Source organism: Aquarana catesbeiana, linkage group LG07 (assembly GCF_042186555.1).
Source record: "Aquarana catesbeiana isolate 2022-GZ linkage group LG07, ASM4218655v1, whole genome shotgun sequence".
Classification (NCBI taxonomy): domain Eukaryota; kingdom Metazoa; phylum Chordata; class Amphibia; order Anura; family Ranidae; genus Aquarana; species Aquarana catesbeiana.
Genome location: NC_133330.1, coordinates 304,399,469 through 304,422,229, shown reverse-complemented (window position 1 = coordinate 304,422,229; position 22,761 = coordinate 304,399,469). Strand labels below are relative to the sequence as shown.

Sequence of the window (22,761 nt, the reverse complement as noted above, 5' to 3'; positions counted from 1 at the left end):
AGGCCTTGCAGGATCATAACAGTGCTCACCTTCCCAGTGCTTGCCAGCCATTTAAATCACTGCCCTGGGAATTCTATTTAATTTTGGAAATATGACATTCTCCCTACCTCTTTACAAGTTTCTGCTTGACATCTGAGCAGCCAGTCATTGTAATTACCATTTTCAATTTGAAGCATAAGGAACCATGCATAGCCCAATGTAGATTTCAGCCTTTTTAGCAAGTCACAACTTACGAGGGAATTTTAGACAGTCTGTGGCCAGGAGAGCATGGGGAAGGTAAGTGTATACTACCTATAATCATTCCTTTAAAGTGAACCTGTTACTTTGCTCAATATAGAAAACATACAGATTCACTTAGTAATAAATACAGAAACCAAAATATGCTGTTTTAAAGCTCTTCTAGTATACTATTGCAAAGAAGAGATACTTGGGTAAAGTTGATCCAGGGAAAATCCGATTGCCTCTTGGGGGTCAGGAAGGAATTTTTTCCCCTGCTGTAGAAAATTGGATCCTGCTTTGCTGGGGTTTTTTGCCTCCCTCTGGATCAACTGTGGGTATAAGATTGGGTATATGGGATTGTTTGATATTATTTTTTATTTATGTATTTATTTTTATGGTTGATCTAGATGGACTTGTATCTTTTTTCAACCTAACTATGTAACTATATACTCGCACATCTCAGCTGATCTATAAAGACTCCACTGACTCCTCTAAGCAGTGCTTCTCATAATCCCACTGCTCATGGTAAATACAGCCTTATATATACTTATTTAAATGTTTTTAAAAATCCATAAAACACGGTTGATTCATAGAAATCAACTCTAAAGCATCCGTCAGGTATATATCCATGTAGAACAAAAGTGTACGTTTATTAAAAGCTGTAAAGAGAGACTTACTCTTTGAAGGTGAATGCCCTTCACCACAGAACGTATGCAGAGGGTTAAGGAGGAAATACAGGTGAGGATTATAACTGCATCAAATATCATCATGTAATGTGTATTCTTCTGTACTGTAAAGAATGACAAGAACAGTGCTTATTGGGAATAGATGAGGATTCATGAAGACATATTACAAAATAATAATATACAAAGTGCTAAAGAGGAAAATAAGTATGGAGGCTTACAGTATTTGCTTATATTTCTTAAAGTGGAACTAAACCTACTGATTTGCCTGTTTTCCCAAAACAGTTACATTCAGAGCATGCCTAGCATGATAACTGCTACAGTTACTAGTGTGCTTGTATTGGCCCTCAACTGAACTGTTCGGCAATCAAATGGGTGGTGTCATTGCTGATCACATTTGCAGTACAATGGCAGCTGCCGTTCAAACTGAGGCAAATATGGTGGCTTCCTTGGCTGTAAAGGATAGAAGGGTTTAGTTCCAGGAACCACAGCGCACAGCAGAGAACCAGACATCCAACACATACAGTAGTGTGTAGGTTAGTGGAGAGCCCAGAGAAGGGAAGAACAGAAAGACAAACCATAGTTTGCAGCAGAAAAGGGTAGGGGGTGACCTAAATGAAAATTATAAAAAAATATATAGTAAAGTAGAACTATAGGCAAAACTTTAATTTGGAAAGAGCAAGGGAGGGGTATTAACCGCTTTCAGATTTTTGTTCGCCATTTGTGTTCTATTGCTAAGATTTCCCTTCACTTCCTGTCCCAGGAAACCAAACAGGAAGAAAGAGGAAATCCCTGCAAATTAAGGGAATTCCTTGCGGACACCCAGGTCACCAGAACTAGTGTCCCCATTGGAACATTTCCCCTCTATTACCTTTCTGGGGACAACCCAAAACGTGGAATTTTCTTTTACTTTCAATGATAATGGTTAACATGGAAAAAAAACAGAGAGTGAATCTCTGAATGGTGGCTCAGACAGCAATAAAAACTTACAGGTGTTCTAATCCACCCCCACTCTATCCAAAACTTAAAAAAAAAAAAAAAATTCTTTAGTTGTACTTTAACTAATGCCGCGTACACATGATCGGACATTCCAACAACGAAATCCTGGGATTTATTTCCGACGGATGTTGGCTCAAACTTGTCTTGCATACACACGGTCGCACAAATGTTGTCGGAAATTCCGATCGTCAAGAACGCGGTGAATTTTTCTCGAGAAAAATTACGTTCAGTAGCCAGTTTGGCTCTTCTGCGTGATTCCGAGCATGCATGGAATTTTGTGCGTCAGAATTGTGTACACACGATCGGAATTTCTGACAACGGATTTTGTTGTTGGAAAATTTGAGAACCAGCTCTCAAATTTTTGTTGTCGGAAATTCCGACAAAAAATGTCCGATGGAGCCTACACACGGTCCGAATTTCCGACAACAAGCTCCCATCGAACATTTGTTGTCGGAAAATCCGATCGTGTGTACGCGGCATAAGTCCTAAATAATACCGTGGAACTGAACCATACACTAAACCTAGCACTACTGTTAACCTTAATGCCTAATCCTCTGATCCCTAAGTACCCGCTATGGGGAAGACATATGAAAGGGTAGAACTTGAAGGAAATTAGCTGTCCCTAGAAGCCAATTATAATATAGCTCTCATGCTCTGTAAAACAGGGAAGACAAGTACATCTCATAGGCCAAAATAACTGTTCTTCAAATAACTGCACTTCCCCAAGTACTCGATAAATCCATAGGTTGTAAAAACTTATAAATGCCACCTCTTATTCTAAAGTCTAGAGATGTCTACAGATGTTCTGCTTATCAAAGTCCACACAGATAAATCCCATATGAGCGTTTGCAGATAATAAATCATCAAAGAAATACTTACTGGATCCAGACACATGCCAGTCTCTGCATTCCTGGATGCTAACATCGTTATCCAATGTTATTTTAATCCGTCCACTGTGTGCTTTGTTATCAAATGTTATCTGGAAATAATTGATGCAATACACAGGTCATTATACAGGAGATATCTAAGGTTTATAGTGTATTCATACACTTCCCTACCCCAATCTGTCCGACTATCTTCTATTCTATCCACTTTTAGGCGATCCCTGAAAACCCATCCCTTCAGAGAAGCCCATCTTGCCTCCACCTAACAATTATACTTTTATTTTCATCAGCTATTTACCTTTTGCATCACTTGACCCTCCCTTTAGATTGTAAGCTCTAACAGCAAGGCTCTCCGATTCCTCCTGTATTGAATTGTATTGTAACTGTACCGTTTGCCCTAACATGTTAAGCATTGCGTAAACTGTTGACACTATATAAATCCTGTATAGTAATAATAATTCACTCTTTCTACAGTCATGGTGCTCATACCTACTATATATTACATCAGCATTAAACCCAAATAACAAAAATTGTATTTCTCTATTGTCCATAGAGGGACACAGCTCTGATGATAATAAGCAACATAGGGCTTTACTGCTGACTACAGGAAAAATGGACACTAGGCAGGAAAAACTGAAGGCCTGTGTCTTAAAGGGTAAAAAACCCTCCCAGCTCACCAGTTACACTTAGGGTCCTCAACAGAATGCATGTCTTCTTCTCTGCTAGATTTTTTTTTTGTGCATGAATGAGAAGCATTTCTACGATCAACCACGCTGGTAGTTTCATACCAGATATATGAAATCCTGGAAGTCTCTCCAGTCTGCCAACAGTGCTGGTAGACAGGGCCGTCTTTTCGTATGGGCACACTGGGCAGTTGCCCGGGGACCCCACTTGCCTGGGGGGCCCCACCAGGGCTGTCTTTCTGAGAGGGCATCCCTGGGCTGTTCACCTGGGGCTCCGGGCCGGCGCGCCGCTACCTGCAGGAGTGTGTACCGGAGGTGGAGAGGGAATGTCTGCTGCCGGGGATCGTGCAGGAGCGCGGGGGAGGGAACTATCACTGACAGATCCCTCCCCCAGCTCCCCCAGCTGCAGAGCTGTCCGACGGCGCAGGGCTCTGATTGATGCAGAGGAGCTGGACCGCCTCCTTCATGGTCAATGGTCGGGACTCATGAGGGGGTGTGGCCAAGCAAGGGGTGACCCCGCCTGTCACTGGGGCGCAGAGCGGCCGGCCTCAGGGATGATTGCACGGTCCTTCTGGGCAGAGCAACATGGAGGTAAAAAAAAAAAGGCTCTAAAAATGCTGTTTTCTTTTTTATGCAGCCACTGGACTGAGAGAAATTGGGTTGAAAACTGCTCTGCTTGATTTCTTTCACTCAGGACAGTGCTACAGGAAAAACCAGATATCAGCTTGAGCTTTTTCAACTTTATTACTTCTATCTTTAGACTTTTACATATAAGTAAAAAAGTTTTGTTAGCTGACAAAGATCAAGATGGTATCTGTTTTTTCCTGTAGCACTGTCCTCACTGTAAGTTTTCAACCCAATTTCTCCCAGTCCTCTGCCTGCTGTCACCCAGTCCCCCTGCTGTTGCCCAGTCCCCTGCTGTCACCCAGTCCCCTGCTGTCGCTCTGTCCCTCTGCTGTCGCCCTGTCCCAATGCTGGCGCCCAGTCCCAATGCTGGCGCCCAGTCCAATGCTGGCTCCCAGTCCTCTGCTGTTGCCCATTTCCCTGCTGTTACACAGTCCCCCTGCTGTCACCCAGTCTCTCTGCTGTCACCCAGTCCCCCTGCTGTCACCCAGTCCTCTAAAAAAAAAAAAAAAAATTTAAATGTTGGCAACTATGATCGCTGTGTATGGCAGTTCAATGAGGGAGCAAAAAACATCACAGGGGGGTATAGACATGGCCTGTGCTAGACTATTTTGTGCCCTTTTTATACCGTATAGAAATTATATTTTAGAGGTACAGAAGTTTTGTTTTTTGGGGGGGCGCAAGTAGCTGGTCTTGCCTAGGGCGCAAAATAGTCTTGCACGGGCCCTGGCCCCATCAGAGCCGGACAAATAGTACTAGTAGTGGGACAAGGGAGTCAGGCTGAGTGAGCACAGACAGTCCAGCGTGCGGCAGCATCTTTGGTTCCGCCTGCAAGCTGGGCTGTCATGGGACCAGTGGCAAGTGACATGCTGAATCTGGTGACAAGGGACGGGTGGCAAGTGGCACGCTGAATCTGGTGGCAAGGGGCGGGTGGCAAGTGACACGCTGAATCTGGTGGCAGGGGACGGGTGGCAAGTGACACGCTGAATCTGGTGACAAGGGACCAGTGGCAAGTGACATGTTGAATCTGGTGACAAGGGACCAGTGGCAATTGACATGCTGAATCTGGTGGCAGGAGAGAGTAGCAAGTGACACGCTGTAAAGTAGAAATATTGTACTTTCATTCTTGAGAGTAGGTGTGTAAATTGGGACAAGCTTGTAGGGGCCCCATAGCATTACTTTGCCTAGGGGACCATGATGCTATTAAGATTGCCCTGCTGGTAGATTAATACTGGATAGTCCTGGGAGCCTCTCCAGCCACACTACATAGATTTGTAGATTTATAATGGAGATCCTGGGAGTCTCTGGTACATTAGATGCAGAACTTTGCAGTTTCTATCCTGGTGCTTTCAGAGCGCGTTTGAGAGCAGGCTATAAAATTTTCCGACAACGGATTCTGATCGTGTGTACACAAATCCGACGCACAAAGTGCCACGCATGCTCAGAATAAATAAAGAGATGAAAGCTATTGGCTACTGCCCCGTTTATAGTCCCGACGTACGTGTTTTACGTCACCGCGTTCAGAACGATCGGATTTTCCGACAACTTTGTGTGACCGTGTGTATGCAAGACAAGTTTGAGCCAACATCCGTCGGAAAAAATCCTAGGATTTTGTTGTCGGAATGTCCGATCAATGTCCGACCGTGTGTACAGGGCATTAGTCTTATGCCACGTACACACAAGCGGACTTTTCGACCGGACTGGTCTATCCAACGGACTTTCGACTGACTTTCCTAATGAACAGACTTGCCTACACACGATCACACCAAAGTCCGACGAATTTGTACGTGATGACGTACAACTGGATTAAAATATGGAAGTTGATAGCCAGTAGCCAATAGCTGCCCTAGCGTCGGTTTTAGTCCGTCGGACTAGCATACAGACGAGCGGATTTTTCGACCGGACTCAAGTCTGTCGGAAAGATTTGAAACATGTTTTATTTCTAGGTCCGTTGGACTTTTTGGAAAAAAAAGTCCGCTGGAGCCCACACACGATCGAATTGTCCGACGGAGTCCGGTCCGCCGGACCAAGTCTGCCGGAAATTCCGCTCGTGTGTACGCGGCATAAGTCTTAGGACTAAAATGGCATTTTAGTTTTAGTCCCATTTTAGTCTTCTGCAATAGTTTTAGTTGTATTTAGTCGGCTAAATCTCCAGTACATTTTAGTCGTCTAAAATCGAATGGGTATAATTAAATTGTAATGCATTAGTTAACATTTCTCTACAATTTACAAACTCATTATACACTGCTGGAGTGAAAAATCTCATATGTTATTATTTTTGGGTTAGAGGTATAAACATGCACTACAGACCAATGTTAATTTTGAAGTCAAATTTCAATTTACTTTTAGTCTTAGTCTTTTGACTTAAATGCCATTTTAGTTTTAGTCCCATTTTAGTCTTAACTTAAAAGTCCATAATAAACAGTTCAAGTAAAGTGCCGAGTGCACCCAACAGGTGCTTCTGCATGCATTTGTTAGGTTCTCAGTCAGATGATGGTATCCTGTACACATGGATGACTGGATCTCACCATATACTTAATAGTAACCCTGCATCTTTAAGAGACTCTGCGGAGACCTTCCCTGCCTCCTCTGTCCTCTCTCCACATCCCCTGAAGCTGTTGCCTTGTCTGCTTCACAGGATAGAGAGCATTCTAGTCATTTTTAATAGCTTTGAATAGGCCCCGCAAAGTATGGTATACCAATCTCATTCGTCTGTTAGCTGACAATCCATGGCATTTTCCAGATCGCCCAGATTTGGTACTTCAGGGACCAATCTTCCATCATGCTTCTCGGTCAATGGCTTTACCAGCTTGGCTGTTGAAACCCAGGTTCTCAGAGACAGATTCTGTTACCTCTACAATGCTTACAACTTGTAAATCTACTTACTGAAAGATCTACCATCGTACGTACATTTTCAATAATGTGAGACTTAGGGGGTTTCCCTGCATGTTTTTTCTGTGGGTCATTACCTTTTTCATCAATTTGGGGTGGAACAACATTTAGCCCTCAGCACCATCAAAGGTCAGGTATCTGCCTTGTCAGTTCTCTTTAACCTCCCTTTTACTACTATTTCTAATCTGCACATTCATTCAAGGGATTGCCCATGTTGTTCCCCCTGTTCCACCCCACTCCAACAACGGGATCTGAACCTAGTCTTATTGGTGCTTTAAAAGTCTCTTTTTCAATCTATTTGGGACATTTAATTTGCATTGTTATCTTGTGAAGGTTTCATTTCTTGTGGCTATCATTTTGGCTAGAAGTGTTTCAGAGTTATCAGCTTTATACTGTAAGGAGCCCTTTTTGATCTTACACAAAACAAGCATACTAGTCTTCTCAGATTGACTGAAAAGAATTATTAAGTGGTAATTTTGCAATAGGTTTTAGAGAAGGATCATTGCTCTCTGTGGGCATGCCCCCTGCTCAGTCAGAGCCCAAACTCTCCAAATCAGCAGGGAGCATGAGCTTTTGTTGATTTCAAAGCTATAGGTCTCATTCAGTTCAATTCAAGTTTTTCCACTCAATTTATGGCTGTTTTCTAAAGAAAATTAACTATAAAGCTTTGTATAGATTTTTTTTGATGACCCTGGAATATATTTGGCCGATTTAAATGGAAGGTTCAGGAAAGTTGGGCTATAATACAGCAGTTGTTCAGCGAAGCTGCATGTATATGCACGACATACATAAATTCCCTTAAAGTGGTTGCAAAGGTCAAAGGTCTTTTATCTTAATGCATTCTATGCATTAAAGTGCTTGTTAACCCCCCCCCCCAAAAAAAAAAAAGATGCTGTTCCTTTAAAGCATGTTATGCAGCACAGTGCTTGTGCTGTGTAATTTGCCCCCCCCCGTATTGCCTAAAAAACCTGGCTGATCCTGCCTTGCTATACCCCCCCCCTGTAAACTGACCACGGTATATCATGGCTGCTGAGCCCTGACACATTGGTGAGTTTACATGCTTCTGTCAGCCTCTGTCCTTCTCTGTCCTCTCCTCCATCCTCTCCCACCTCCCTCCCTAAATGTCTGCTCCTGTGTCAGTGTCCGCCCCCTCCCCTCCTGCTGCCGTTTCATATAATCCTCTTTGTGTCCTAATGACAAGTGCTCCTGTCTCTGTTTTATCAAAAAAATGCCTTCTTTACCGTATTTCACAGCGTCTCCCTGCGATCAGGTAACTGGCTAACTTTCTATATCCTTTCCTCCTCCTGTCCCGACTGACGTCAGTGGGGGAATCTTGGCCCCGCCCGCTGCAGCTGTCAGACGGTGAGAGAAGAGGGCCGGCTGGTCACATGATCACAGGGAGATGCTGTGAAATACGGTAAAGAAGGCATTTTTTTTTATTAAAAAACACAGAGACAGGAGCACCAGTCATTAGGACACAGAGAGGATTAAATGAAGTAATCAAAGTAAGTTAACAACCACTTACAGCAGCAGCCCCCCCCAGCCCCCCTAATACTTACCTGAGCTCATCTCTATCCAGCGATGTTGCAGGAGAGACTCGGCTGCCCGGAACTCTCCTTTCTGATTGGCTGAGACAGCAGCGGAGTGCCACTGGCTCCCGCTGCTGTCATTCAAAATCAGTGAACCAATGAGGAGAGGGTGGCGGGGCCTAGCCGTAGCTCCGTGTCTGAATGGAAACACAGAGCTGCGGCTCGGTTTGGGTGCCCCCATAGCAAGCTGCTTGCTGTGAGGGCCCTTGGCAGGAGGGAGGGGCCAGAAGCACGGAGGAGGGACCCGAGAAGAGGAGGATCTGGGCTGCTCTGTGCAAAACCACTTGCACAGAGCAGGTAAGAATAACATCTTTGTAAAGCTGGCTACACACTATAAAATTTTCTTTAGATTTTTGTTCCCTTAGAGTTACCATAACCATATAATATGGGGTCAAACCTAAACACCTTCAATTTGTATGCAATCAGGCAGGCCCTTGCACTACATAGTTGAAGGTAAATCTAAAGGAAAACGAACAACAAAAGTTGTATAGTGTGTATCCAGCTATATTTTGAAACACAAAAAAAACGAGACTTTAGTATCACTTTAAAAATATCTAGAACAAATAAGTAAAAATCAATTACAATATTTTCTGGGTACACTTTAGATTTGAATAATATTTAAAGATGGGCTTTCTGAATACATTTTAATTTCTCAATCTGTTTTTGTTTTACTAGCTCTATAAATGTGACTTAAAAAAGTGTAGAACAATATACCAAGCTATTACATGTACACCAGTGACCAGATAGCAATAATGATGAATTTATAAATGGAGGTAATCAGATGGTGCATCACACGTACTCACTGTCACTGTAAAGTCGTAGCAGTCAGGCAGCTCATGGTGACGGATGGTCTGCAAGTTGATAGCTTTTAGCTTAAACATGATCTCCACTGTTAAAAGTCTAGAGAAGTAAATAATTCACATTAAAAAATTGCTGGAAAAAAGAAACGGGGCTAGATCTGAGAGATCACTCACCGATAAAAGTCCAGAGTCAGGTTCCAGAAGTTCCCATGAAGAGCGAGATCATTTATCGGGGTCATTGGTTCCACAACAAAGCACTCTACAAGCAAGAAAGAAGGGAATGCCTATTAACATCCAAATATAAGTCACTTAAAGCTGGACTCCTGGCAAACTGCTAAATACACATATCGGAGCTGACTTACCTGCTAAAGGATACATATTTCTTTCTACCCAGTCTTGTGATTTACATAGCACTACCAGGCAGTACATCCAGGTGGGGGGCCTGACTTCTCACTGCTACAGTTAAGCCACAAATCTATTCATCTACGTGACCCCCCAACTTGTGACTGGATAGTGAAGGAGCAGTAACAGTCTAATAAGGTCATATTTCTGCTCTCTCCACTTCTCAGTATGTTCCCTGTCAGTACATGTAAATTTATGACACCTAATTGGACCCAAGTACTGCTCCTCCGTTTCGCAGTCTGAATGCTTCTGTAGCAGGGATTATTAAAGACTGATACTAAGGCCAGTCATACACAGTGCAAATATCTTTCTTGCAACCACGGGCTGTGGGAAAGAAATTTGCATGATTCCCCCATCAGCACAGACAGTGGGGACGGGGGCAGGAGAAGCCATCCCCACTGGGAGAAGACAGTGATTATTGCTAGCGGCTTTAGCAGCCACTTGCGATAATCGGAAGCAAATCTAGCAGGCTGGTTGTACCCAAGTTGATCGATCGATCAGCTTGGTACATTCAGCCTGCCCATTAACAGTTCGAATCTCAGGCCGGTTCCTGCTGAACCGGCCGAGATTCGAACTGTGTATGGCCAGCCTCAGTCACACTGGTATTTACGCTAGTTTCTTATTTATATAAAGTGATTTTACAAACCTGCCTAGAGTTCACCTTTAATTGATAAGAGCAGGATTTTTAAGTAAGGAATCCATATTAAATGTGTAAAATAAATGGCGGTAACATGGTGAATTTCTGAAACTTAAACATATTCAGTGACTAATTACTCAGTGGTTCTAATTTTTATTCTGCCATTCAAAGCCTGATCATCCACAAGGCGACCTAAGCTGGAGCGAATGGCCTGAGGTATCTGCAGGGGACCCAACAACACCCTCCATACTCCTTCAATAAACCTGGGAAATAGCACAATTGGTCAAAGCTGTGTACTGGCCTTTCACTTTCACAAGGAAGGATACTCTTATAATTGGTGTGTGATGAGGCGGTGAAAATGGGGGAATCAAAGCTGCTACCTTGCCAGGGCCACATTCGGCCTTAATCCCCACGCAGGCACGCCAAAGACCTGGCATGGGCTTGTGGCATGTCTGCGCATACGCGTTAAACATAGGAATCAACAGGAAAAAACATTCAAGATGGCAACGCGGAAACAGAACGCTGCAAGGAAGACCACTTTTTTTTTTTTTTTACCATATTAGGGAGGAAAAGGTAAGCAGCCATTTTAAAATATTTAAGTTATGCTATGTGAATGGGAATATGTAAAAAAATATAAAATAAAAATATAAAGTCAAAAATGACCCTTAGTGAAAACAAAGGCTTCAGCTACAGTCCACGCCAATTGGCTATGCTCCTGGGCTGAATTGTACCTCTACAGGTACAAACTGGTCAAAGAGGCGTGCCCAAAGGGTAGGGACTGTAGCTGAAGCAAAGTCAATCAAACCTCAGCGCTCACTCCGATACTTTATGGTATTTATAGCAATTTGGCTCTCCTGGAACGGGGAAACTCCAAATCACTAGGAGTGCGCAAACACCTAGTGCATTACCTTTGGCACCAATTAATATTTATTGGAAAAAAAAAACGCCAAAGACATACTCACAAACATCGGAAGATAAAACTCGTGTCATACACAACTCCAGTGTCAGGAATTACAAATCTGGAGTCATTCCTGACACTGGAGTTGTCTATGACATGTGTTTTATCTTCTCATGTTTGTAAGTATGATTTTGGCAGTTTTTCAATAAATATTGATTGGTGACGCAGGTAATGCACTAGGTGTTTGCATCCTCCTTTTTTTCTTTATAGGGACGGTAGCTGAAGCCTGTAGTTTCACTAAGGCCCTATTCAGACCTTGCATAGCAGGAATGAGTGACCCTGCTTGTGATTTTTACTGGGCGATTTACAGTCAGAAATGTGTTGCTCATAGGGCTGCTGATTTACTTCAATGGGTTGCCCTATGCACGTTTGTCACCCAAAAGAAGCCCCTGCTCCTTTGTGGGTGGCAAGCTTAGCATGCTTTTCTCGCGTTTTGCCGTGCGATCCTGTTGTGTGACAATCGCGTAAGAATCGCACTGCGTTGGGTGTGCCATTAAAAATAGCACACAAATGCGCTTCACGCGGTTTGCTGCGTTTTGAAATTACAGGCAGAATCGCAGCAATTCATTTCAAATCACCTTATGTGAACAGAGCCTAAGGACCATGGTCGACATACATGGAGTACAGGCCTGGGACATACAAGGAGCAGGACGTGCTCCTGAAGGGACCAGCACTTGGAGTGGAGGGGGAGCCAAATGGAATAACAGGGAGAGTGCTTTTCGAGTGTTCTTACTTTCTATACATTATAAAACTATAAAGCAGATGTTATTCACATTTGGCTGCAAAAGTGGAAATACACTTCAGACGCCAGCATAGGGAGAGTGCCTGGTGCCCAATGACTACAAATTCTTACAGGTTTTGTGCTGCATATTAGAAGTTATTACATGCATTGACTCTGGACAGTGAGTGGGGAAAAATGAGCTGACTTTGCTGCTTGTGATTACCTTCCTCAATCTTGGGGTCAATATCAAAGGTTTCATTTCCGGGGAAGATGCTGCCCTGCTTATAGAAATACTGGCAGACCGTCATTCCATGTCTTCCTTCTTCTCCTATATCATAGGCATGATTGCCAACAGAGATATTTCTGAGCTCCAGGTACTAGGAAGAAAGAGTTTAGCAATGATTACAATGATAGGAGAAAACAACAAACTGTATTAGGCCCCTTTCACACGGGCGGCTGTTCTGCTGCTGTTAAAAGCATGTTAAAAGCATGTTTTGTTATTTTGAAATTCAGAGAATTCCGACACAGCGTTCACTTGCACTTGTACATTGCGATTAGCTGCGTTTACATGCGGCTGCATTTAGCTGCGTTGGAACATTCTTGCTATTTCTAAAGTGTGAGAAATGTGGCAAATAATTTTGTGCTACCCCCAAGAATTAGCAACTGACACACCAAATTGGATAAATGGCAAACAGAAACAAAAACAAAAAGTGTAGCGCTAAAAAAGTGATGGGCCAAAAGCAATATGGGCTGTGGGCCCAAATAACACCAAAAAACTTCAAACAATGAGTTAGAATAAAAAAATTGTATTAACACACATAAAAAGTGACACAATTAAAGTCAACACAGGTAGTAGTGCAAAAGTTCAATATATATATATATATAGTCCCAGTCTATATGGTTGGAGTTGTAAAACTCATCAGTGGAAAAACTCCAATGTGGGGAAATGTGTCTGTCCAAATACTGGGATATGTGATTGTGAAGAAACCACCACCATAAGAAGAGGAGGCTTACCAGAATGTTTGAACACGCTAGAACATATGTTCTGCATGTCAAACAGGCTTGTGTTAAGATGGATAAACTCTGGAGCTGTTGATTTCCTAGACCGGAGATTCGAAATTTTCAGTCAGGTGGGAACGTATGGAAAGTAACCTCTCATGCGAAAAGATGCTCAAAAATCCACAGATGTATGAAGGGTGGCAAAGGAGAAAACAAAAGAGGACCACATAGTGTAATTCCTTAAATAAAAAGTACATTTTTAATAAAATTAAGAACACTCACATGATTGTAGATAAAACAGCACTTGTACAGAATCAATTAGTAGCAGTGGAGTACTGACGCGTTTCATCTCCAAGAAATCGTCTGGGGTCAAGCACTGTTTTATCTACAATCATGTGAGTGTTCTTAATTTTATTAAAACTTTACTTTTTATTTACGAATTACACTATGTGGTCCCCTTTTGTTTTCTCTTTGCCACCCTTCATACATCTGTGGATTTTTGAGCATCTTTTCGCATAAGAGGTTTCTTTCCATACGTTCCCACCTGACTAAAAAACTGCGAATCTCCGGTCTAGGAAATCGACAGCTCCAGAGTTTATCCATCTTAACACAAGCCTGTTTGACACGCAGAACATATGTTCTGGCGTGTTCAAACATTCTGGTAAGCCTCCTCTTCTTATGGTGGTGGTTTCCTCACAATCACATATCCCAGTATTTGGACAGGCACATTTCCCCACATTGGAGTTTTTCCACTGATGAGTTTTACAACTCCAACCATATAGACAGGGACTATATATATATTGAACTTTTGCACTACTACCTGTGTTGACTTTAATTGTGTCACTTTTTATGTGTGTTAATACCATTTTTTTATTCTAACTCATTGTTTGAAGTTTTTTGGTGTCATTTGGGCCCACAGCCCATATTGCTTTCGGCCCATCACTTTTTTAGCGCTACACTTTTTGTTTTTATTTCTGATGTGCTTCCTGTTGTTTTCCTTTCCTTGTTGCCGCTGCTATCTGCAGGAGAAATAGTACACTGCGATTACCTGCAGTTATGTGCAGATAGCTGCTTTAAATCGTTCCTGGACGCAGTCAACTTTATTTTTTCTATCTGCACAAAACCGCATGTAACGAAACCGTCGCTAAATGCAGTGTGTGAATGGGGCCATAGGAAAGCATTGTGTGTGTTGAGCTGCGGTAGATAACTTCATCTGTCCGCAGCTAAAAGCACAATTCTATCCACCCGTGTGAAAGGTGCCCTATAACATTTCTGCCTTGGGTATGTAGGCATTTGGTTAAAGGGTTAGAGCACACCTGTCATGAGCTCAAAAAATTAAAATAAAATTAGCTACATAGCAAGGCACCTTCGAGTTCCACATCTTAATGTTAAAGACCAAGCCCATGTCTCCAAGCTACTGCTGTAGCTGCCTTTTCGATATGGGGCAAATACTATATGTACATTTTCTTTGTCATCCCACAATGCAGCACTTAGTGCCTGAGTGACCTTTAACTAGCCTACAGACTTTCATAGGGAAGCATATCTAGACCTAGTACAAATTTTTAGAGCCTGGTGTCTACCATGGCAGATCAGGGAGCTAAGAACTGTAATGATAAGATGTGCAATAGAATGGTGCCTGCTTTGAAGCTGTGGGATTACTTTTTTATGTGCACATGATAAGCAGGCTTTAAATGAGTATTCAATACAATGCAAACAGGTGCAGCCTCAGAAGTATACCGAGTGATCGGCATCTCACCCGGTCTGTTCCTCTGTGACTTCTACCATGTCACTTTCGGTGGGCCCTGATGTCACTTCTGGTTGTGATGCCATCTGACCCTGTTTGAAGAAGTCGGTAGATGAAACGCGTTAGCGTCAGACTGCGCGGCAACCAAAAGTGATGTCAGGGGCCGCCGGAAGAAACGTAACAAGACACCGATTATTTGGCATACTGGCGCAGCTTCACCTGACTGTTTGCACAATATTGAATACGTTGGTTGGCATTGTGATTTTTATGCTCGTGAGTAGGATTTTAACTGAAAGGTGAATAAAGTGAGCGTGTTAACAGTACTACACTATCAGTATCTGCTTTTGATGTGAGCTGCCTGAGTGATCCCTTAAAGGGGAAAGGGACTCGACATCTGGAGCCCTGCAAGTGTGGCATGCTTATATGCTGAATGAAACCAAAAAACACACCCATGAGCGCACTGTTAGCAGAGTGAAAAAGAGCATGGACAATCAGAGTCTCTAACATGAAAGTTCATGAACAGAAATGATAGTTCATAAATAAGTCTCTGGGGGTGAGATGCTGACTTTAGGATGGCTGCAGGCTCTGGTAAGAGCTGGAAGGGACTCTGGAAATGCAGAAAAGAAAGGGAGCAGCACCACCTAAGTGCAGCAATGATAAAACATTTTATTCCAAGAGTAATAATAAAAAATTCACAGGATCATAAAAATATCAGTGCATGTAGTGATGTACTGGGTTTCATCCACTCCTGGGGAGGACGGGCTGAGGTGAATGATGAGGTTGCAGCTGATTGCGGGGGCACTGGTGGCTCCCAACGCTTCCAGGGATTCTGGTACACTCAGACAGAGCCATTTGCATCACTTCCGGGGGGAGTAGGCGGTGCGCGCGTTCTGAGCATGCGTGCTCCTTCCTCAGGTAATAGCTTTATATCCTGAATGCGTATTGCCTATCAGTAATATGGCAGGCATTATGAGTCAGTGAGTTTAATGAAGTGTTGAGAAGTGGTGTGCACTTAACACGAGGTGAAGTGGATTGCATCACGTAGAGGAGAAAATTTATGAACTGATTTTACATGACGTTTAACAGGACCTAACACTGCATCATCGTGGAGTGCACTGAACTTATAGTGTTGGAGCATATAAACATATTTGTGTGTATCACTATATTTGTACTATTTGTATGTGAATTATCACAGCGCTATCTCTTATCTTGATGCTTACAGTATCAGGTGTGTTTGGGATTTGTAATTTTGATAAAGTAGCAGCAGTGAATATATAGACACATTGTTTTTATATATTTTTTTTAACCACTTGCTTACTGGGCACTTAAACCCCCCCTCCTGCCCAGACCAATTTTCAGCTTTCAGCGCTGACGCACTTTGAATGACAACTGCGTGGTCATACAACACTGTACCCGAATGAAATTTTTATCATTTTCCCCCCACAAATAGAGATTTTTTTTGGTGGTATTTTATCGCAGCTGGGATTTTTATTTTTTGCTAAACAAACAAAAAAAAATGGAAAAATTTGAAAAAAAAAAAAAATCATGTTTCATAGTTTGTTATAGAATTTTGCAGACAGGTAATTTTTCTCCTTCATCGATATGCGGTGATGAGGCGGCACTGGTGGGCACTGATAGGCTGCACTGATGGGCACAGTTAAGGCAGCACTGATAGGCACAGATAAGGTGGCACTGATGGGGACAGATAAGGTAGCAATGATGGGGACAGATAAGGCGGTACTGATGATCACAGATAAGGCAGCACTGATGGCCACTGATAAGATGGCACTGATCGGTACCACTGGTAGGTGACACTGATGGGCACTGATAGGTGGTACTGATGAGCAGCACTGTTGTTGAGGCACTGATTGTGGGCACTGATAGGTGGCACTGTGGGCACTGATAGGTGGCTCTGTTGTCTACTGCTAGGTGGCACTGGCAGGGGGCACAGGTGGGCACTGAGAAGCTGGCGGCAGCTCAACGCGATTGGAACTGATGTCCCTCTCACAGCTGCCGGTGATCAGCTTTTTTTTTCTCCTCGCGCTGTCTGATTAATGGCTCTGTTGACATCATATGATCAGCTGTCATTGGCTGACAGCTGATCACGTGGTAAGGGGTCGGGATCGTCCCCTTACTCCGATCTGTGATTAAGCGAGTCTCACACTCGCTGATCACAGAGCGCGCCACGCGTGCCCTGCAGGGGGCGCGCAGGCCGCTCGGCACAGGAGGACGTCAATAGAAGTACTCCCGGCAAAGCAGGTCCACGCTGTAGCCGTCATTCGGCTATAGCACGGATCTGAAGAAGTTAAACAAACTTCATTTTTTCAACACCGTTATTTTACAATTAAAGTGGTTATAAAGGCAGAAGTTTTTTTTTTATCTTAATGCATTCTATGCATTAAGATATAAAACCTTCTGTGTGCAGCAGTCTCCCTCAGCCCCTCCCAATACTTACCTGAGCCCCATCTCGATGCAGCGATGTTGCATGAGAGACTTGGCTGTCCAGGACTCTCGTCCCTGATTGGCTCTGCTGCTGTCAAAGTCAGAGAGCCAATAAGGAGAGAGAGGGGGCGGGGCCCAGCCGTGGTTTAGTGTCTGAATGGACACACAGAACAGCAGCTCGGCTCGGGTGCCCCATAGGAAGTTGCTTGCTGTAGGGGCACTCGGCAGGAGGGAGGGGCCAGGAGCACCAGCGAGGGACCTGAGGAGAGGAATATCTGGGCTGCTCTGTGCAAAACCACTGCACAGAGTAGGTACTGTAAGTAAAACATGTTTTTAAACAACAAAAATAAAAAAAAACCAAGACTTTAGTATCACTTTAAGTTTTGGTGACTGAGTTTTTATCTCTATAGAAGGGAAGGATATTGCTTATTACCAAGGCCCCCTGAGCACGGTGTTCCTTTATTACTATTTTGAGGCTTTAAATAAGCCAATATGCACAGGAAATTATGGCATTGTAGCAAAATAAAAGGGCTGCATGCTAGCTCAGCCTACAGAATAGTTGCCACACCTATGGGTGACCGACACACTTCCCCTGATGCCCCTTTGTATCATCACTTGACCAAAGCTGCGTACAATATTTCATAGCCTTACTCTTTTAATAGTGAAAGCGATGTGATTATAAACATCTTCCTGTTGATAGACTGCATAGGTGTCGACTCTGGCATCCTTGTAATCTTTCAGAAACAAGTGCTTGAACGCTATTGTGTTCTCCTCCTTGAAGGTAACGACCAACTGATTGCTGAGTCCAAACAGCACCAACTAAAAGGAAAGATAATGAATGTCATTCAGGCTGCCAATCTGTATAATGGACAATTTGTTCAGCAAGTGTAGAGTACAATTGGATCCAAACCTAGTATAGTACATCTAAATATAACATGCACTTTGTTTAATGCCATCAGCCTTTCATAACGAATATAACCACGAGAATCAAAAGTTATCAAAGTCGCAATTTAGAGTATTTCTAAAGATAAAATGAAACATTTTTCCTATATTTTTTACAGAAACAAGATGCTTTTGTTAATTTCCAGGAATATTAGAATGCATATTGCAGCCGAAAGGCGATTTTCCATGTTATCAATAGAAGTTTTTCTTGTTTTCAAAGCAGACTTTGTTCAGCAGACAGATGTACAGTACAATGTGGTCAATTCCTTGTAAGTCTAAATATAATACGTACTTTGTTTAATGCCGCCTAGGAGCCGACTGCCTTTCAAAACAAAAATATTCCCGTAAAGCGGAACTAAACTCTCTCAATCAACATTAATGGTTTTTAATTCGTAAGCTGCTCACTTTAGTAAATAGATAGGAAGGTATATTATATTTACTTGTTTTAAACTTTTTTTTTCTTTTTCATTTCTTCAGTTGCTTCCTGGCTTAGGCCAAGCTGATGTCCTGCATGCCAGGATTCTTCATATGCATTTTTTTTCTTTTCATCTAGAGGAGGGGCTTTCTTAGCTAAGCACACCCTTCTGACTGCATGCCTGAGCTAAGGACATATGGATTCCATGAAGTAAATGCTACATGAATCATCTGCCCTTACTCAAGGTGGCTGTGGCTAGAAAAACTAGGGAGGTGTTTCTCAAATTGATTTTTCAACAAAATAAAGTGCAGAAACATGGATGGATGGTGGAGTTTGCTTTGAATATTAAAAATGAATTAAATTGTGTTTTTTCATGGTGTGCATATACAGTTTAGTTCAGCTTTAAGCACAAGAATCAAAGTAGCCATTTACATTTTTATGAAACCTCATCCCATTACAGTGCCTTGAAAAAGTATTCATACCCCTTGAAATGTTCCAAATTTTGTTATATGTGATAGACCAACACAAAGTTGCACATAATTGTGAAGTGGAAGGAAAATGATAAAATGGTTTTCAATTTTTTTTTTACAAATAATTAATTATCTGAAAAGTGTGGCGTGCAATTGTATTCAGCCCCCTTTACTCCGATACCCCTAACTAAAATCTAGTGGAACCAAATGCCTTCAGAAGTCACCTAATTAGTAAATAGAATCCACCTGTGTGTAATTTAATCTAAGTATAAATACGGCTGTTATGTGAAGCCCTCAGAGGTTTGTTAGGGAACCTTAGTAAAGAAACAGCATCATGAAGCCCAAGGAACACACCAGACAGGTCAGGGATAAAGTTGTGGAGACGTTTAAAGCAGGGTTAGGTTATAAAAAATATACCAAGCTTTGAACATCTCACAGAGCACTGTTCAATCCATCATCCGAAAATGGAAAGAGTATGGCACAACTACAAACCTACCAAGACATGACAGTCCACCTACACTGACAGGCCGGGCAGGAAGAGCATTAATCAGGGAAGCAGCCAAGAGTCCCATGGTAACTCTGGAGGAGCTGCAGAGATCCACAGCTTAGGTGGGAGAATCTGTCCACAGGACAACTATTATTTGTGCACTCCATAAATCTGTCATTTATGGAAGAGTGGCAAGAAGAAAAAGCCATATGGGGGACACAGCAAACATGTGGAAGAAGGTGCTCTGGTCAGATGAGACCAAAATTAAACTTTTTGGCTTAAAAGCAAAATGCTATGTGTGGCGGAAAACTAACACTGCACATCACCCTGAACACACTATCCCCACCGTGAAACATGGTGGTGGCAGCATCATGTTGTGGGATGCTTTTCCTCAAAGGGGACAGGGAAGCTGCAAAAGACTTGAGACTGGGGCGGAGGTTCACCTAGCAGCACGACAACAACCCTAAACATACAGCCAGAGCTACAATGGAATGGTTTAGATCAAAGCATATTCATGTGTTAGAATGGCCCAGTCAAAGTTTAGACCTAAATCCAATTGAGAATCTGTGGCAAGACTTGAAAATTGCTGTTCACAGACGCTCTCCATCCAATCTGACAGAGCTTGAGCTATTTTGCAAAGAAGAATGGGCAAAAATGTCACTCTCTAGATGTGCAAAGCTGGTAGAGAAATCCCCAAAAAGACTTGCAGCTGTAATTGCAGTGAAAGGCGGTTCTACAAAGTATTGACTCCGGGGGGCTGAATACAAATGCACACCACACTTTTCACATATTTATTTGTAAACAAATTTGAAAACCATTTATCATTTTTCATTTATCATTTTCCTTCCACTTCACAATTATGTGCCACTTTGTGTTGGTCTAGCACAGGGATCTCCAAACAACGGCCCTCCAGCTGTTTTGCTGAACTACACATCCCATGAGGAATTGTAAAACTCTGACATTCACAGACATGACTAGGCATGATGGGAATTGTAGTTCCTGTACAACTGGAGGGCCATAGTTTGGAGACCCCTGGTCTAGCACATAAAATCCCAATAAAATACATGCATATTTTTTGGTTGTAACATGACAAAATGTGGAAAATTTCAAGTGGTATGAATACTATTTCAAGGCACCGTATCTTCCAGTAACTGAGTTGAGCCCACAGATGATATCTTTAACTTTGTTGCTAAAGTGCAGAGTGTGAGTGTGGTAACCCTAATGCCGAGAACACACGATCGGAATTCTCGTCGGAAAAAGATATGACGGCTTTTCCGATGGGATTCCACTCAAGTTTGCCTTGCATACACACGGTCACGCAAAAATTCGCTGAACTTACGACCGTCAAGAACGCGGTGACGTACAACACTACGATGAGCCGAGAAAATTAAGTTCAATGCTTCCGAGCATGCGTCGAGTTGTTTCCTGAGCATGCGTAGGAATTTTGAGCATCGGAATTGCCACAGACGATCGCGTTTTCGGATAGGAACTTTTCCCGACCGAAAAATTGAGAGCATGCTCTCAATCTTTTGCTGGCTGGAATTCGGCCAGCAAAAGTCCGATGGAGCATACACACGGTCGTATTTTCAGACAAAAAAACCCTCATCGGTCTTTTGCAGGCCGAAATTCCGATCGTGTGTACGCGGCATTAGATACTCTGGACTGACAACGACATGACACAGGCCAAATCAGTGAAAGCAGATTACAGCATTTTTTTTCAAGTCTGCATCATCTATTACAACCCCAATTCCAAAAAAGTTGGGACGCAGTATAAAATCTACATAAAAACAGAATGAAATGATTTACAAATCTCACAAACCCATATTTTATTCACAATAGAAAACATATCAAATATTTTAACCATCCTTTCTCAGCCACTGTTCCTCCAGAGGTTGTCAGGAGCAATTTCTCCCATTCAGATAAGTTGCCACTGAAACCAATTATCTTTTTAGATATCTGTAAATACCGTAGATATCCACTATCTCCACTATCTCCTCACCGTCCCCTCACTATACTCACTTTGTGCAGCTGGAGCTGCCTATTACCCTATGGGGACTGAGGAGACGTACGAACACAACAACAAGTCTTAGGGCTCGTTTACATTTGCTTCAAAATGTGGCATTGGACAAACTTTTTTAAAGCACTCTGAATGCCAATCAAAGCACCTCTCACTAAGTAAAGTGGTTAGCTTACAGTTCTGTTCACACATTGGGTTTGCTTCACTTTGCTTCGTGAAAGAGACCTACAAGTAACACTGATTATATATGGCAACCTTGGATTCCTAATGTTGACACACCGGATATTTGTGCAGTAATCAGCACACTTGTATAGTTTACAAGTGCAGTCACTCTTCCTTTACGCCATTTTTTTCCTCTGTATCCTTTACATCCCATCTCCGTGTCTGTTAGAATAACCCGGGCATTAAGATTTCGGCTGTTAGGGTTTTATACATTTTGTCTTAAAGATGAATAAAAACATTTCTAACTACCAAAAAAAGGTCTCTACTTTTGGGTAAAGTCAAAGTTGTAAATAATGAGACACCCACACAAACACATTTCTGACTATAGAACGTACCTGAATGGTTACCAGTGCTATTTTTAATATCTGAATACATAGCTTCCATGGCTTGCGGCCCCGGGCACGAAATTTTTCACAGGGGTTCATGAAAAAGAATTTGAGCTTTCTCCTCAGTTGGTCTTCCATTAGGAGCTCCTCAGACATGGAGCAGGTCTTGCTCATGTATGGACTCTCATGTTCTTCCACTGAAGCAGAAGCTTTCACTGTTCGGTCTGGGCTCTCCATTGCTGCAAGATGGATCAAGAATTTAGAAATGCACAAACAATCGGTGGTTATTTGCGTCCACATTGAAATAAGGGTAGTTATAACCAGATTTGGATTTAGAAATAATTTTGTGAATTATGGTAAACCAGGGCAGGAGGAAACAAGGGAACGCATCTAAAGCCTTTACAATAGGACCAATATAAAGCAGGTCAGCGGCATGAGACTACAGCCATCTATTACTATCCTATGTGGACAGATTAGATGACAGACCCATGTATTTGATACAAGTAAGCATTGTTGGTTGACCCTTGTCTAGGAACAGTGACCTTTTTGGGTACTTCTGAATGCCTTGTCCTGATGATTGCTCCCCAGATAACCAAGGTTAATCGT

The 22,761-nt window shown here is 42.5% G+C and overlaps 1 protein-coding gene across 8 annotated transcripts in view; it reads right to left on the bottom strand.

Moving 5' to 3' along the window:
* The window catches only part of MCOLN3 (mucolipin TRP cation channel 3), an 85,628-nt gene that overhangs the window by 40,493 nt on the left and 22,374 nt on the right, over positions 1–22,761 (bottom strand). For all 8 annotated transcript variants that reach the window (XM_073593618.1, XM_073593624.1, XM_073593623.1 and 5 more), the window contains exons 3-9: positions 22,165–22,394; positions 17,928–18,095; positions 12,315–12,468; positions 9,548–9,632; positions 9,377–9,473; positions 2,781–2,880; positions 897–1,009 (exon numbers count right to left, since the gene is read on the bottom strand). In XM_073593618.1, coding sequence (XP_073449719.1) covers positions 897–1,009; positions 2,781–2,880; positions 9,377–9,473; positions 9,548–9,632; positions 12,315–12,468; positions 17,928–18,095; positions 22,165–22,392 — 945 coding nt within the window. In that variant the 5' untranslated portion in view covers positions 22,393–22,394. The remainder of the gene's footprint in view (positions 1–896; positions 1,010–2,780; positions 2,881–9,376; positions 9,474–9,547; positions 9,633–12,314; positions 12,469–17,927; positions 18,096–22,164; positions 22,395–22,761) is intronic.